The following is an 18,026-nucleotide window of genomic DNA, read 5'->3' as shown; positions in this document are numbered from 1 at the left end:
CTAGAAACCTGCCTCCAGGTTTACATTTATCCTCTCATTAATAATATTTACACGCAGTTGTTCATCCACAAGTGAAACACCTAACTGTAAATTTATCCTTCCCAAACTTCATGTATGTATCTCAAAGAATAGCATGTTTCTAAAATAAAGCCATATTATATTTCCCCCCTTCCATAGTATGGGACATTGATGTTTTTTTTTTTTTTTTTTTTTGGGACATTGATGTTACAAGTAACAGAAATCTGGGATCCCTGGGTGGTGCAGTGGTTTAGCGCCTGCCTTTGGCCCAGGGCGTGATCCTGGAGACCGGGTATGGAATCCCACATTGGGCTCCCGGTGCATGGAGCCTGCTTCTCCCTCTGCCTGTGTCTCTGCCTCTCTCTCTCTCTGTGTGACTATCATAAATTAAAAAAACAACAACAACAAAAAAAAACCCCAAGTAACAGAAATCCAATCCTTTTTTGGGGGGGATTATTTAGAAAATAGTAATTTATTGTAGTAATTGAAAAAGGAGAATACAAATTAGCTTCAGGCATGTCTACCTCCAGGGCTCAAGCAACCAGCATCAGATTTCGATCTCTTATTCAGTTCCTGGCTTTTCCATTGTTCTGTCAACTCTATCCATGGCAAGATGGCTAGTCCCAACTCAGGCTGTCCTCTTGTCTTTAACCCCTGCTGAAAAAAAGCATGCCTATTACTTACAGCTCTGCCGGAAACTCAGGATTAGCTTCATTCCACTGATTTGTGTTCTATGTTTTTTTTTTTTTCCCCTGACTCGATTGTTATAACCAGGAGTGAAGAAAACACTGTGTGGCCAGGACTTGATCTGGAGTGGGATCTGCACCCCAAACTACATGGACTGAGAATGTACCACAGGGGTTCCATCCTAGAAAACTGGGTCTTATAATCAGAAGAGGAAGGATGAGCAGGCAAAAACAATGGATGTTCAGTATCACCTCTTCTACTTCTCAACTGTGGAGTGATATACAGAAACAGTTATTTAGTCACACACCAGGAGTGGCATTAGTATCTAATTACTGCCAAGGGGATCTTAATGTAGATTATTTTGAAATCAAATTATAATTTTGGACCGGCATCCTCTAATATTTAATTTGTTTATAGCTAACCAGTGCCAATTTTGTGATGATTTAAACCAGCCTGACCTATGTTCAAATTCTGGTTTAGCCCTTCTCTAGCTGTGTGGTTTTAGGTAGGTGACTCAACTTTGCTGAGTATCAGTTTCAGAATAGTAATACCACCTTCAAAGAGTGGTATGGGAATTAGTGATTATTTATTTTTATTCATTTTTTAAGATTTTATTTTATTTTTTTTATTCATAAGACACACACACACACACACACACACACACACACACAGGCAGAGACATAGGCAGAGGGAAAGGCAGATTCACCGTGGGAGCTCGATGCAGGACTCTACCCCAAGACCCCAGGATCATGACCTGGGCCAAAGGCAGACACTCAACCACTGAGCCACCCAGGAGCCCCAGCAATGACTTACATGAATGACTTAGTGTGGCACTCAGTATGTAACAGGCCAGCAATCAATGAAATACTATGATTAATGTAGCACATTACGTTACCTTGGAATAACTTTCAACTAGTCTATCTTGTTATTTCATCAGAAATTAACATTGTAAAAAAAAAGAAATTAACATTGTGTAAAGAACATGATTCCTCTGTGTCTCTCTCATGAATAAGTAAATAAAATCTAAAAAAAAAAAAAAAAAAAAAAAAAAGAACAGGATTCCTAGTCTATGAACTGTGGAATTCAAGAAATATAATAATTAAAATAATTTCTATTCAGAGGCCCCATTCTCTTAGGGTAGAAAAAATTAATTTCAATCAATTTGGAAACCTCCTCCTCCACCATAATTTTCTGGAGCTGACCTAATTTCTGCAGGGCTCGAATACTGCTTAACTCCTCTTCTCCTTAAGCCTTTTGTACACCAGGACTTCACTGTCTTATTTGGGTTCTTTATTAGAACCCACAGGTTGTTGCTAAGATCTGTCTCTTGCACATCAATTTGGCCCCTTCAGATCCACTGGCTCTTTTCAAAATTCTCATGCCAAACTTGTGGGGCAGGGGATGGGATGTAGAGAGGATCTTAGAAATCTTTCTGCTGTATCTAGGCCACCCTTAGGCCAGAATTCTTCATAAGACTGTTTCAAACCTAGCCTGCCTAAATAAATCACGCAGTTGTTTCTGACAGGAGTTAAGCAGAGAACAAGGCCCTTTGCTTTTAGGTTTCTCAGACCTACTTCGAGTCTTCCCATCCTTTCTAGAATTCAGAGAACTAAAAATAATCTTTAAGAATTCTATTTGACTTTCGGTATTGAAATCCACTTAAGACTTTGCATAAACAGTTGTATTTGGGAATTCTTCACACCCAGTGAAGATTAATTAAAAACAGATTCATGGGGATCCCTGGGTGGCTTAGTGGTTTAGCGCCTGCCTTTGGCCCAAAGCGCCATCCTGGAGTCCGGTGTTGGGCTCCCAGCGTGGAGCCTGCTTCTCCCTCCTCCTGTGTCTCTGCCTCTCTCTCTCTGTCTATCATAAATAAATAAAGAAAGAAATAAATCTTAAAGTCATCTTCCATCCAGATGTTAAAAAGAAACCAACCAGACTATGAAAAATACACACTTATAACGTATCAGAAGTGAAATACCTAAAATGTCTTACTCCTCCAACAGCTTCAGTAGGAAATGAATGGTTGGCAGAGCAAATGTGCTATATATTGTCTGCAGGAGTGAGCTAGCAGATGACAGAACTTTTAGACAATTGTTCCTACCTATAATGTCAAACTCTAATATTTCGACTATTACAACTACTTTGAATAAGCGAAATTTAACAATTACAGTTAAATTTTTTTCCAAACTTATTCTTTATTCCAGAACTTCAGATCTATCCTAGAGATATTTTGCTTGGTTCTTAGGCCGAATATTTATTTTAAAACTAGACTCTCCAGTCTTCAGCTCAAATTCTGAGCTCTTCTAAAATATTACCTCCTCCTTAACGATGTCCTTGTACAAACAGTAAAGAAACGAATGTTTTCCTTCCCTAGCTGTCTTCACTCCGTGATTAATGTGGACATTTATGTAGTTTCTGTGCAAGCGTGGCTCTTCTCTGCTGGCTTTTTTTTTTTTTTTTTTTTTGATGCCCCTGTCTCACCACTTCCCATCCTCCCTTAAAAAAAAAAAAAAGAAAATAAGAAGTCACCTGCTTTGGATCTTAAATTCCTCAACCAACCTAAACGTTAATTTCCAAGGTCCTTCCACTCCTGACACAGCGGGCACTTGTGAGGTCTCAGGAAACGGACTCCTTGGTGACAATGACCATATACCCTAAGAGAAAGACCTCTAAGGGCCTCGAAAATTAAGCAAGCTGCCCGTCATAACTACAATCTTTTGTAGTCTTTCAGAAAGCATTCTTGTATTTCTGGAAAACTCTTTAGTTCAAAGCCCAAAGCTAAGACTTAAGAGGGACCTGCCTCCAATACATACGCACGCCTTATTTTTAAATTTTATTTTTTCTCATTGGAAAGTAAAATAAGCATCATAGGACAGAAAAGTCTACAAAATAAACGACGAGCAGCCCCCCCGCCCCCGCCCCCGGGACCCCGAGATGCAGCCGACCCCGAGGTGCCCCTCCGCGCCCGCCCCCGCGCTCCCGCCGCCCCCGCCTCGCCACCTTGACCAAAGCGCGCAGCCGGAACCGCAGCGCTCGGGGCGGCGCCACCGCGCACGGGTGCGCCGTCGCCATGGTAACCGCGGAAGCCGCGGGCCTGGGGAGCGGTGAGTCGGCGGCGGCGCGGGGCGCGGGCGGCCGGGGCGCGGGCGGCCGGGGCGCGGGCGGCCGGGGCGCGGGGAGGGAGGAGCGGGCGTCTCCCCGCGGGGCGGCTGGGGCCCCGGAGCGGGAGGGGGTGCGCGTCAGCCGCCGCGACTTCAGGCTTTGCCCCTGCCGGGATGTTCGGGTCGCGGCCCCCGGGGGCGGGCGTCCCTCCCCTCCGGGGACGCGCGCTGTGCCTGCCGCCCCGCCGTTTCCCCTTTCTCAGGCCCGCCTTTGTTGGGCTCCCGTGGCCAAGGCTGCCCTGGGGACCCCCTCGTTGAGGTGGGACTTGAAACCCTCCGGGGACCAAGGCTTTTCTTTTTTTTGTTTGTTTGTTTTTTTTATTTTAGAAATTAAAAAAAATTATTTTTGGACCACGTGTTTTGAAGAAAGACTCTAGTTAGCTTAAGGAGCCTTAAGATCTATTTATCCATCCTAACAACTTCAAGCGTGTCTGCCTCCTTGCCCTTTGTTGATTATGCTTCTCCGCGTCTCGGGATTGCGCTGTCTTCTCCTTTTGAGACTCCTGCTCCTTTCGGAAGCCTTTTCCGAGCCGGCGCGCTGAGCTTGGTCTTCACTCTTCGCATCCTTCTACCCCCGGTCTCGGTGCCGACGGTGGGACTGGCCCAGGGCAGCCCCGTGGCCCCGTGATGTTCTGTTGCTAGTGTCTTAGCAGCCTCCGGTGGGTTCGCACTTGGTAGGTAAGAGCAAGAGTTCCTAGACCCCGCTTCCCAACACGGATTAAGTAAAACCGAGCAGCTGCGGTTCTCATTTCACGAATAAGGAGTGTGGGTTCTGAAGAGTCACGTCGTTATCAATCAGATACCAGAATTAAGACCAAGGCGTGGGCCCTCGGGCTCACAGACCGTTAGGCCATTCTGCCTTCGTAGTCCCAACCCTGCCTCTCTCCTCTCCGTGCTTTTGGTTCTAGGTACTTGGGTTGCCCTTGTGACTTCTCTTACAGCTTTTATGGGCAAAGAAAATTTAATTTATTTTTGTCAATGACCCAGTTTGTTTCTTCCTTCCTCTTTCTTTCCTCTTTTCTTTTCTTTTTTTCTTTTTCTTTTTCTTTCTTCCTATTTGTTTATTCATGAGACAGGGGAGGGAGAAGCAGGCTCCCTGCAAGGAGCCCGATGTGGGACTCGATCCCGATCTGGGATCAAGCCCTAAGCCAAAGGCAGACGCTCAACCGCTGAGCCACCCACTAGGTCCCCAGTGACCTAGTTTCTTTTGTGAGCGCTCACTCATTGGTTATTAGGAAAAGAAATAATGGAAATGTGCAGTTTTAAAGTGTAGACCAATCTGTAATTGGCTTGTCTAATGTTTAATTTCTCTTATGCAAAAATATTCAGGTTCTCAGATAACTTCTCCCCTGATTCTCTCCTTGAGATGATGTCCTGATACGTGGGTACATGTGGATGGCTCACGCGATCTTTGGGGGGAATTTCCTGAGGTCTCTTTGTCACGTCTGGGGTCATGTACTTTGTGAACAGATCTCTCCTGGTTTAGTCAGTGCCCTAAGCCCTTGTGACTACTCTTCCTCACTGGTTGGGGTGATTTGATTCACAGGCCTCCCTCCATACAGAACTTCTTCACCTTTTTTTTTTTTTTTTTTAATTTTTTTTATTTATTTATGATAGTTACAGAGAGAGAGAGAGAGGCAGAGACACAGGCAGAGGGAGAAGCAGGCTCCATGCACCGGGAGCCCGATGTGGGATTCGATCCCGGGTCTCCAGGATCGCGCCCTGGGCCAAAGGCAGGCGCCAAACCGCTGCGCCACCCAGGGATCCAGAACTTCTTCACCTTGCTACAGCAACCATGTAAAGGCAAGGGTCCCTGAAAGACTCTGCCACTTCTGAATCTCATTCATGTCCTAAAACAGTGGTCCCCAAAGTTTTCGGTCCCAGGACTCCATTACCACTTTTAAAAAATTACTGATCCCAAACAGCTTTCTTTTATGTGGGTTATATTTAGGCATACAGCAAAGATTAAAAATATAGTAAAAATTAGAAATTAAAACTGAGAGTTAAAAACATGTTGATTAATTCTTTTAACAATAACAGAATTGAGCAGCCCCGGTGGCGCAGCGGTTTAGCGCCACCTGCAGCCAAGGGCGTGATCCTGGAGACCTAGGATCGAGTCCCACATCAGGCTCCCTGCATGGCGCCTGCTTCTCCCACTGCCCGTGTCTCTGCTTCTCCCTCTAGCTGTGTCTCTATGAATAAAAACAAACAAACAAACAAAAAAACAAAAACAAACCAATAACAGAACTAAGCTCATTATATGTTAAATATAAATTACACATTTCTCATCAAAATAAGTATTTTCTAGGGCAGCCCGGGAGGCTCTGCGGTTTAGCGCCGCTTTTAGCCTAGGGAGTGATCTGAAGACTTAGGATCAAGTCCCATGTCGGGCTCCTTGCATGAAGCCTGCTTCTCCCTCTGCCTGTGTCTCTGCCTCTCTCCCTGTCTCTCATGAATGGAAAAAAAAAAAAAAAAAACCTTAAAAAAATAAGTATTTTCTAAAGCAAAAATATTAGTGAGGAAGTAGAGTTAAACATTTTCAATAGGAGGGTCCCTGGGTGTTTTGGTGAAGCGTCCAACTCTTGATTTCTGCTCAGGTTACATCTCAGGGTCATGAGATTGAGCCCCATGTCCAGCTCTGTGCTCAGTGAAGAGTCTGCTTGAGATCCTCCCTCTTCCTCTGCCCTTCCTCCCCCCAAATAAATAAATAAATAATAAATAAATAAATAAATATTTAAAATTTCAATATATAGAATATTGATAAAAGGAAGAAAGGCAAAGCTATATGATCATCCTATTAGTACTTATATTCACAGTAAAAATACTTTGAAATATTCTAAAACTTCTGTGTTATAAGAAGAAAAAGTCATAAAGAATAGAATTCTTTGCTCTGTCTTCAAAAGATAATATGATGAAGGACACAATCAGCAGTAAACCACCAAACATTTGACAGGAGTGTTTATTTTCTTGATTAGATGTTGTCTTTTAAAAGGCAGGCCTGGAGCACCTGGGTGGCCCAGTGGTTGAGCATCTGCCACCAGCTCCAGTTGTGATCCCTGGGTCCTGGGATCGAGCCCCAAGTTGGGCTTCCTGCTCACAAGGAACCTGCTTCTCTGTCTCCCTCTGCCTGCAACTCCCTCTGCTGTGTTCTTACTCTCTCTGTGTCAAGTCAATAAATAAAATTTTTTTAAAAAAATGAAATAATAAGCAGACCTAAGGATAAATACCCAGGAAGACTTCACTTTGTCCTTTTATTTCAGAAAGGCTGATCTCAGTTTAATCTAGATTTAGACTAGAACAGTCTTGAGAGTTTGACCATAGACCAGAGTGGCTTCAGTCTTAGGACTTAGTCCTAGTCCAGTGGTTCTCAAAGTATGGTCTGAGGATTCCTTGGGGATCCATGAGACATTTTTCAGGGAGTTCACCAGTAAAGCTATCTTCATATGAGTTCTTACACATAACTTGCCTTTGTATTCTCATTCTCTGCCATGTTATAGTGGTTTTCTGGAGGTTAAATGACAGGTGATATCACAACATCACATGACATGGCAATGAAAGCAGAAGCAGATGTTTGAACCCATCTATTAAGCCAGACATTAAAGGGATTTGCAAAAATATAAAACAATGCTACCTTCTCATCAAATTTTCCTTGTAAAATATAGTTATTTTTCATAAGCTATATTTTGTATATTAATGTATAATTGTTTTAAGATGAACTAATAAATATTTTAAAGATTTCTAAGTTTTGGGTAGCCCGGGTGGTTCAGCGGTTAAGTGCCGCCTTCGGCCCGGGGCCTGATCCTGGAGACCCGGGATCGAGTGCCACGTCGGGCTCCCTGCATGGAGCCTGCTTCTCCTTCTGCCTGTGTCTCTGCCTCTCTCTCTCTCTCTCTCTCTCTGTGTCTTTCATGAATAAATAAATAAAATCTTAAAAAAAAAGATTTATAAGTTTTAATTTTTAATATGGTAAATGTTTTTTTCTAATATGATAAATATTGATAGATATAACCCACATAAAAATTTTGGGACCTCTCCATTTTTAAGAGTATAAAGGGCCCTGAGATCAAGGAATTTGAGAAATGCTGCCCTAATCATGTTAATTTTGGGCTGATATGGAAATTAAGCTTCATTCAAGGGTATGTCAAGGGTAGCTTTCAGTATTCTGGCCTGAATTGTATTTCCAGATTTGATCTAGTTTATTTACAAATCTCTGAATTAACTTGGGACCACACTGATCTCTAGATGCAGAATAATCTCTCTGTAATCAAGTGTTTGGTGGTGGTAGAGTAGAAAATCATTTACTTACGCCCTACATAGGATAGCTGTGTAGTAGAGAAAAAGAAGAAATAATAATATTACCATCTTTTCTTTTACTTCATGAATGCTTTTGCTGGAGGAATGATGATATAATTAGTGATGATGATAGATTTTGCTTCCTGAGTGCTCAACATGTGCTTGACATATGCATCATCTAATTTGTTCTAATTCTCAGAACAATTATATTTATTTTTTATTTATTTATTTTTTTAAATTTATTTATGATAGTCACACAGAGAGAGAGAGACAGAGGCAGAGACACAGGCAGAGGGAGAAGCAGGCTCCATGCACCGGGAGCCTGACATGGGATTCGATCCCGGGTCTCCAGGATCGCGCCCTGGGCCAAAGGCAGGCACCAAACCGCTGCGCCACCCAGGGATCCCTCAGAACAATTATATAAACTAGGTCTAGTATTATTCTTACAAGGGATTAGGTAAATCACCCAGTATTATGCAGTTAATCAATTGCAGGATCAAGTTGAAAACTCAAGTCTTTCTGACTCCAAAACCCATTGTTCTTGGCTGTGAAGAAAAGCAGAGGGAATTGCAAGCTTGATGTTAAGAGTTATTGAACAAATACTTGTCAAGAATTGTGGTAAGTCTGAAAGTAACACAAGAGAAATGTAAACCTTGATCCTTACCCTCATCCAGTTTATAATCTAATTAAGTAGATGTCTTCTATACTTGAAACAAATAGAAAATAATTTAATACCATACTTGGTAAGTTGTATGTTACAGGCTATATAGAATGGCCTTTGAAGATCATAGAAGAGAGAGGCCTATGTACATTCTAGAGAAGAGTCAAGGAAAGTTTTAGGAAGAAAATAGGTTTATAGCTTGGCCTAAGTAGGATTTGGCTAGTAGGAATGGAGGAGAAAAAAACATTATTCTAGACCTAGTGACAGGAATATGTATGAGATGTAAATAGGATTTTCTCAGTATCTTCAAGGTCTCCTGTCCAGGCCCCCAATAAACCCACGAGGAAAGGCATTTTAAAGCATATTCTGCTTCTCTAAAGTTTGAATATGCATATCTATAGTAGATATGTTCTAGAAAATTACAATGTTATTTATAGGGTGACAAAACAATTTATTGTGTGGTAATGATAGACATTCTTGAGAGCAAAAGAGGATGCCATTAAAAATTACAGCAGGGGAACAGATGTAAATGGGACCCTGGGTACATCGAAACATATGTCACCCAAGCTATTAACCATAAACACATGCTGTCTAACTTCTGTTAAATTCTCTCTTGTTGATTTCCTGCTATAGTTCCATAGAGGTTATTCAAAACTAATGTTTTTTCACCGTGTGGCTTGTACCCCCATTAGTGGGTCATAAAATCAATTTGGTGGATGGCGCCAGCCTTAAAAATTATAATGAGAATAAGATGCCTGGCTGGCTCAATTGGTAGAACATGTGACTCTTGGTCTCAGGGTCCTGAGTTTGAGCCGCACATTGGATATAGACATTACTTAAAAAATAAAAAATTAAAAAATATATAATGGAAATAAAAATATCAGTGTATTACATGTAGTAAGTATAAGTAGTATTTTGGTTAATGATATACATGCAAGTATATCCCATATATGCAATGTATCCAGACAAAAGTGTCCATTACTACTGACAGTAAGTTATTTGGTTACCCTATGTTTTAAAAAATATTTTATTTTTTATTCATGAGAGGCACAGAGGGAGGCAGAGACATAGACAGAGGGAGAAGCAGGCTCCCTATGGGGAGCCTGATGTGGGACTTGGTCCAAGGATCCCAGGATCACTACCTGAGTCAAAGGCAGATGCTCAACCACTGAGCCACCCAGGTGCCCCTGGTTACCCTATTTTTTTTTTTTTAAGTTTTATTTATTTATTTATTCAGAGAGAGAGAGAGAGAGAGAGAGAGAGAGAGAGGCAGAGACACAGGCAGAGGGAGAAGCAGGCTCCATGCAGGGAGCCCAATGTGGGACTCCATCCCAGGTCTCCAGGATCATACCCCGGGCTGCAGGCGGCACTAAACTGCTGTGCCACCAGGGCTGCCCCAGGTTACCCTATTAATAGAAGATATATACATATATACATTTACATATATAAAATTAAAATAAGATATCATTAACTAATATATACTATGTAATACAATAAAATAATTTAGATATACTATGTATAATACAATATATTAAATAGCATATATGTATTTGGACAGAATATCTACCTCATAGTCTAAATTAGCTGTGTAAACTCTAGACATCATGCTTGCAATCCAGTGAGAAGGAATGACACTTTCCTAAAAGTTGCATACTATATAACTTCTTACGTCTACTATTTGGACTTATGGCCACATCATGTTGCAAGAGAGACTGAAAAATAGTTTGATTTCAGTATAAATATTGGTTTTTTAAAAATGTGTGGTTAAAAAAAAGAGAATGGGGTTCTGTTCCTAAGGAAGGGGAGATCAGATTTTGGGGAAGACAGCTATGTCTGAGTACTATATCAAAGGCTCACATAATCATGAGGAGCCTGGAAATGAGCAGGAACCAAGGGAGCTCTGGAGGGTCAGACCACAAGAACCACAGCATGTTCTCATAGCAAGAAGTTTGATCAGTACAACCTTGCTGTCACTGTGATGAATGACCTTCAGTTAGCCTCATGTTCATGTGTCCCTTGTTCAGGTGTTAAGATCCTGGTCACTCACATGTCAAAGCTAGAAAAACTTAACTCACAGATACAGAGAACAGATTGGTGGTTGCCAGAAGTGGAGTTAGGGACAGGTGAAACGGGTGAAGAGGGCCAAAAGGTAAAAATTTTCATTTATAAGATAAATATGTTCTGGGAATGCACTGTACAGCATAGTGAGTATAGTTAATATAACTATTGAAGTAAATACAATACTGTATTGTATTTGAATGTTGTTAAGAGATTAGATCTTAAAAGTTTGCATCACAAACTTTCTAATTATGTGAGATGATGGATGTTAACTTACCCTGGTGATCATTTTATAATGTATACATAGATCAGATTATTATGTTGTATATGTTAAACTAATACAATGCTATATGTGAATAAAAAATGAAATAATTAAAAACAACAGCAGAAAGAGTCTCAAGATCCTAGGATTGAGCAGCAGCTGATTGGCAGAGCCTAATTTATATTCTTGCCCCCAACCTTGTGCTGAGACGGAGAGGAGGGGGATCTTGCTTCTTTGGCTTACATAGTGGAAAGTTCCTTTATCTCTCACTAGAAATCTCCAAAATGGAGATTGGGATTCTTTAAGAAAGTGTGTGTGTGTATGTGTGTGTGTGTGTGTTGGGAAGATGGAGAGTTAGATGATAGCACTCAAAAGGATTATAGGTTTTCTTTATATTCTGTAAAATGAAGGAATTAAATGAAAAAATTTCAAAGATAAAGTTTGGGCCAAATCTTATGGTGGAGTCATCGTTGATTGGCTAACAACTCCCATTTTCACCCCATATACCTTGCTTGCTTCTTATAAAAGCAGGAAAATTGAGAAACGTTCTTTTTTGCTGCTTTTAAGTAAGGGATACAATCTGGCCTTTGTTCGGGCTTGTTCGGAAAGATTTTTTTTTGCTTTCCTTTTAAAAAGGATGGATGGCATAGATATCCTCTGGAGGATTCCGCCTTTTTCCTGCTTCAAATGCAGATGTGATGCCAGGAATTATGACAGCTCTCATGTCACTATGAGGCAACAGCCATGATGATGACGGTCTTACACACTATGATGACATAAAAAGCTAGAAAGAGCTTGGATCTATATTTTTGAGCTGCTGAACCATTTCCACCTTTAAATTTCTTGTTATGTGAGGAAATCTTACTTTTGAAAGCTAATCTTATTATTTTTCTGTTGTAATCAAAGAATTCCTAACTTCAACAGCTTACAAGTATTTATATATTTAGTGAAGGTAGAGATTAATGTAGGGCTATGATAGATAGAGATATTATTCTAACTAGATTTCCCTTCCTTCTGATTTCTGAATGACCAAATCTTGCCTATTCTTTATGGCCCAGCTTAAATACTTTTTTTTTTTTTTTTACTAACTATATGAATCATGTATCCCATTTCCTGTGTCTTCCTCCTACCCTCCTGCCACAAACATGTCCTAAATCTTGTGTTGAATCTTGCTTTTCTTCTTTTTTAAAAAATAGTGTTCCTGAGTCTATTTGCATTGCTAAAAGTCAATTTTAACTGCTTTGAACTTTACAGAATATATCTTGGTATATATAATCCAAAAGATTATACTTTTGGATCTACTTTTTCCTGTTAATATTATATTGCTAAGATTTATTTATATTATATGCTTCAGTTACTTATTGCTGCATGACAAATTATCCCCAAACTTTGGTAGTGTAAAATAGCACACATTCATTATCTCCCAGTTTCTCTGGCTCAGGAATCTGGGCACAGCTTAGCTAGATCTTTTACTTTGGCTTCTCTCACGAAGCTGCAGTTAGTGTGTTGCCTGTGACTGCAGTCATCTCAAGGTTCAACTGGGAAGATCCACTTCCAAACTCATTCAGTGGTTGTTGGCAGAGTTAAGTTCCTCATGGGTTAGTGGACTGAGGGCTTCTGTTCCCTCCTGGTTGTTGGCCAGAGGTTGCCCTCTGTTCCTTGTATGATGGCCCTCTCCATCATACACACCAGAAGAGTCAGGGAGAGAATACCAACACCAGTCACAATCTGCTATAACTGAACTGTGGAAATGACATCCCATCACTGTTGCTGTATCTTCATTATAAGAAAGTCACTATGTCAAGGCTGCATTTCAGGGGGAGGAAATTACACAAGGGTATGAATACCAGGAGACAGGGTAAGACGGGTGAGAGTCATTGAAAGCCATGTTAGAAGTTGCCTACCACATGGTATCACTATAATATGTTCATTTGAACTACTTATACTATTTTGTATGAATATGCTACAGTTTATGCTCACTCCTTTTCTTGGGCTTTGTTTTCCTGCCAGGATTTTTGCTGTTAAGAACAGTGATGCAGCAAACATTCCTATACACATGAAGGGCACTGTGCTACTCTTTTCTGAATCATTACCAATTTAGTATGTGTTCTGCCAGAGTGAGCATGAAGAATTCCTTGATTAATCGTGCCTGGAATTAGTCTCATTCCTTCTGAACTCTCATAGCATACTTCATGTCTTATGATACTTAGCACATGTTACATTTTATCACACTTATTTTATGCATGTCATATTTTCTCCCTTGAAATAGTAAGTCATTGAAGGCAGGAAATAAATTTGGTTCTTTCTTGTAATTTACATAGTGCCTGCACCGCGCTTATAATATTAGTAAGCTTTCAGTGAACAGTTCTGAATGAATAATTCTATCTCAGTGTCAGTGCCTAATTTTAAGAGTTTTAATCTGGCTCCAATAATCCCTCTGTGTTTCTAACTTTCCCCCAGCATGGACCCTTTTTTAGGCAAGTGAATCTGTTCAACATTCATTCTCTTTGAATCTTTTCCTAATAAATCTGGCCACATTGATCTGTTTTTTCTTCTGTTCCGGTTGAATTTACTCTTTATATCACACATTTAGCATTTTAGTATATATTTAGACAGTGTGCACAATAAACTTTTTGATTGCATGGATGAAGTGTCTTATTTTATAATTATTTTCAACTAGTTAAGTATTTTTATCCCACCTATATTGTCAGTTGACTGATAAAATAAGCAAATAAACAAATATTGATTTGTTCAAGTAGATTACTATTACTTTCTTTTTTTAGCCTCAGGTATTTTTGGTGTTAATGGAGCCAGAAGGACCTCCTGAATCAGAGAGTTCAGAAAAGTCAATATTTTTCTCACAGCAAGAAGAAGAAGGAGAAGAAGAAGAAGATGAAGAAGGGAAAGAACCAGAGGAAACAGGCACTGTTAATCCTCTCTTACAACCTGCTCTCACAGGGGATGTAGAATGTTTGCAGAAGATTTTTGAGGATCCTGAGAACCCTCATCATGAACAGGCCATGCAGCTACTCTTGGAAGAAGACATCGTTGGGAGAAATTTGTTGTATGCGGCTTGCATGGCTGGGCAAAGTGATGTGATTAGAGCTTTGGCAAAGTATGGTGTGAATCTGAATGAAAAAACCACCAGAGGTATTTTGTCTTTTTTCTCTCATCAGCATTACTTAGAACTATCTAAAGATGCCACAAACTATCTCTAAAGTTGGATAAATTTGACGTGCCTTCTTTACATTTTGTGTATATGTGTATACATATATATGAATGTATACTATATATATGTTGATATAGTAAAGCATAGTAGTTAAGTACACATCACTTTTTTTTTTGAGAGTGTGCATGCACATTCATGAGTGGGATGGGGGAAGAGCAGAGGGAGACTCTTTTTTAAATTTAAATTCAGTTTAATTAATATACTGTATTATTAGTTTCAGAAGTAGAATTTAGGGACCCCTGGATGGCTCAGTGGTTGAGCATCTGCCTTTGGGTCCCAGGATCAGGTCCTGTATTGGGCTTCCTGCATGGAGCCTGCTTCTCCCTCTGCCTGTGTCTCGCCTCTCTCTCTGTGTGTCTCTCATAAATAATTTTTTAAAAATCTTAAAAAAAAAAGAATTTAGTGATTCATCAGTTGCATATAACACCCAGTGCTCATTATATTAAGTGCCCTTTAATGCCCATCACACAGTTATCCTATCCCCCCACCACCTCCCCTCCAACAACCCTCAGTTTGTTTCCTATACTTAAGAGTCTCTTAAGCTTTACCTCCCTCTCTGTTTTCATCTTATTTTTCCTATATATTTTTCCTATGTACCACTATTTTGTTTCTTAAATTCCACATATGAGTGAAATCATATGGTATTTGTATTTCTCTGACTGATTTATTTCACTTAGCATAATATCCTTTAGTTCCATCTACATCATTGCAAATGACAAAATTTCATTCTTTTTGATGGCTGAATTTTATTTATTTATTTATTTATTTATTTATTTATTTATTTATTTATACACACACACACACACACACACACACACACACATACATACACACCAGCTCTTCCTCATCTGTTTGTCAGTGGACATCTGGGCTCTTTCCATATTTTGGCTATTATGGGCACTGCTGCTCTAAACATTGGGGTGCATATGCCCCTTCAGATCACTAGGTTTGTATCCTTTGGGTAAATACCTAGTAATGCAATTACTGGGTCACAGGGTAGCTCTATTTTTTAAAAGATTTTATTTATTTATTTGACAGGGAGAGAGAGAGAGAGAGAGAGAGAAAAGGAGAGCATGCACCAGGGGGGAGAGGCAGAGAGAGAAGCAGGCTCCCCCTGAGCAGGGAGCCGGATGCTTGCCTTGATCTAGGAACCCTTAGATACTGACCAGAGCTGAAGGCAGACACTTAACTGACTGAGCCACCCAAGTGCCCTGGGTAGCTGTATTTTTAACTTTTTGAGGAACCTCCATACTATTTTCCAGAGTGGCTGCACCAGTTTGCATTCCCACCAACAGTGTAAGAAAGTTTTCCCTGCATCTTCCCCCACAACTGTCACTTCCTGACTTGTTAATTTTAGCCATCTGACCAGTATGAGGTGGTATCTCATTTGGATTTGATTTGTATTTCCCTGATGCCAAGTGATGTTGAATATTTTTTCATGTGTCTTTTGGCCATTTGTATGTCTTCTCTAGAGATAAGTGTGATACTTAAAAAAAAAAAAAAAAAAAGATTTTGGATACTAGCCCTTTACCTGATAAGACATTGCAAATATCTTCTCCCATTCTGTAGGTTGCCTTTTAGTTTTGTTGACTGTTTGCTGTGCAGAAGCTTTTTATCTTGATTAAGTCCCAACCATTTATTTTTGCTTTTGTTTCTCCTAACTTTGGAAACGTGTCTAGGAAGAAGCTGCTGTGGCCAAGGTCAAAGACGTTGCTGCTATTTTGTCTAAGATTTTGATGGATTCCTGTCTCACATTTAGGTTTTTCAACCATTTAGAGTTTATTTTTGTATATGGTGTAAGAAAGTAGTCCAGTTTCATTCTTCTGCATGTGACTGTCCAATTTTCCCAACACCATTTGTTAGACTGTCTTTTTCCATTGGATATTCGTTCTTTGACCATAGAGTTGAGGGTCCATTTGTGTTTTTTTTTTATTCCATTCTCTATTCTGTATTCCATTGACCTATGTGTCTGTTTTTGTATCAGTACCGTACTGTCTTGATGGTTACAACTTTGTAATACAGCTTGAAGTCCAGAATTGTGATACCTCCAGCTTTGCTTTTCTTTTTCAATGTTACTTTGGCTATTCGGGGTCTTTTCTGGTTCTATATAAATTTTAGGATTGTTTGTTCCAGCTCTGTGAAAAATGTTGATGGTATTTTGATAGGGATTGCTTTGAATGTGTAGATTGCTTTGGGTAGCATAGACATTTAACAATATTTGTTCTTTTAATCCATGAACATAGAATGTTTTTCCATTTCTTTGTGTCTTCTTCAACTTCTTTCATAAGTGTTCATAGTTTTCAGAGTACAGATCCTTTACGTCTTTGGTTGGGTTTATTTGTAGGTATCTTGTTGTTTTTGGTGAAATTGTAAGTTGGATAGATTCCTTGATTTCTCTTCTGCCTCATTGTTAGTGTATAGGAATGTGATTAACTTCTGTGCAGTAATTATAATATACTGTGATTTTTGCTGGATTCCTGAGTCAGTTCTAGAAATTTTTTGCTGGAATCCTTTGGGTTTTCTATGTAGAGTATCATGTTGTCTGCAAAGAATGAAAGTTTGACTTCTTCTTTGGATGAATTTGGATGTTTTTAAATTTCTTTTTGTTGTCTGATTGCTGAGGCTAGGACTTCTAGCCTTTCTTTTTGATAACTCTGTTGAGGAGTTTATCAATATTATTAATTCTTTCAAAGAACCAGCTCTTAATTTTGTTGATATGTTCTACTATATTTTTGATCTCTATTATTGGTTTCTGCTTATATCTTTTTTTTTGTCTCCTGCTAGATTTAGGGTTTATTTGCTTTCTTTATCCAGCTCCTTTAGGTATAATGTTAGGTTGTATATTTAAGACTTTTCTTTCTTTTTTTAAATAATTTTTAAAAATATTATTTATTTATTTATTCATGAAAGACACACACAGAGAGAGGCAGAGACATAGGCAGAGGGGGAAGTAGGCTCCTTGCAGGGAGCCCAATACGGGACTTGATCCTGGGACCCCTGATCATGACCTGAGCCAAAGGCAGACGCTCAACCACTGAGCCACCCAGGCAGCCTTGAGACTTCTCATTTCTTGAGAAATACCTGTATTGCAATATACTTACTTCCCTCTTAGGACTGATTTTGCTGCATCTCAAAGGTTCTGAACTGTTATGTTTTCATTTTCATTTTCTTCCATGTATTTAAAAAAATTCTTCTTTAATTGCCTGGTTAACCCATTCATTCTTTAGTAGGATACTCTTTGACCTCCATGTATTTGTGGTCCTTTCAAATTTTTTCTTGTAGTTGACTTTATTTATTTATTTTTAAATATTTTATTTATTTATTCATGAGAGACAGAGAGAGAGAGAGAAAGGGGCAGAGACACAGGCAGAGGGAGAAGCAGGCCCCACACAGGGAGCCCGATGTGGGATTTGATCCTGGGTCTCCAGGATCATGCCCTGGGCTGAAGGTGGTGCCAAACTGCTGAGCCACGGGGGCTGCCCTTGTAGTTGACTTTAGGTTTTAAAGCACTGTGGTCTGAAAATTTGTATGGTATAATCTCAGTCTTTTTGTATTGGTTAATTTGTGACTCTTTATATGATCTACTCTAGAGAATATTTCATGTGTAATTGAGAAGAATGTGTATTCTGCTTTACGATGGAATGTTCTGAATAT

The 18,026-nt window shown here is 39.7% G+C and overlaps 1 protein-coding gene across 7 annotated transcripts in view; it reads left to right on the top strand.

The window, feature by feature from the left end:
• The first annotated feature begins 3,734 nt into the window (after positions 1-3,734).
• Positions 3,735-18,026, top strand: part of ANKRD45 (ankyrin repeat domain 45) — a 51,102-nt gene continuing 36,810 nt past the window's right edge. For 3 of the 7 annotated variants that reach the window (XM_077901715.1, XM_077901711.1, XM_077901716.1), the window contains exons 1-2: positions 4,135-4,543; positions 13,927-14,293. In XM_077901715.1, the coding sequence (XP_077757841.1) occupies positions 13,948-14,293 (346 nt within the window). In that variant the 5' untranslated portion in view covers positions 4,135-4,543; positions 13,927-13,947. The other 4 variants (XM_077901713.1, XM_077901712.1, XM_077901717.1 and 1 more) reach the window with 4 other exon arrangements.

Source organism: Canis aureus, chromosome 6 (assembly GCF_053574225.1).
Source record: "Canis aureus isolate CA01 chromosome 6, VMU_Caureus_v.1.0, whole genome shotgun sequence".
In the NCBI taxonomy this organism is placed as follows: Eukaryota; Metazoa; Chordata; class Mammalia; order Carnivora; family Canidae; genus Canis; species Canis aureus.
The sequence above is the reverse complement of the archived record's forward strand: the minus strand, read 5'-3'. Positions and strand labels throughout refer to the sequence as shown.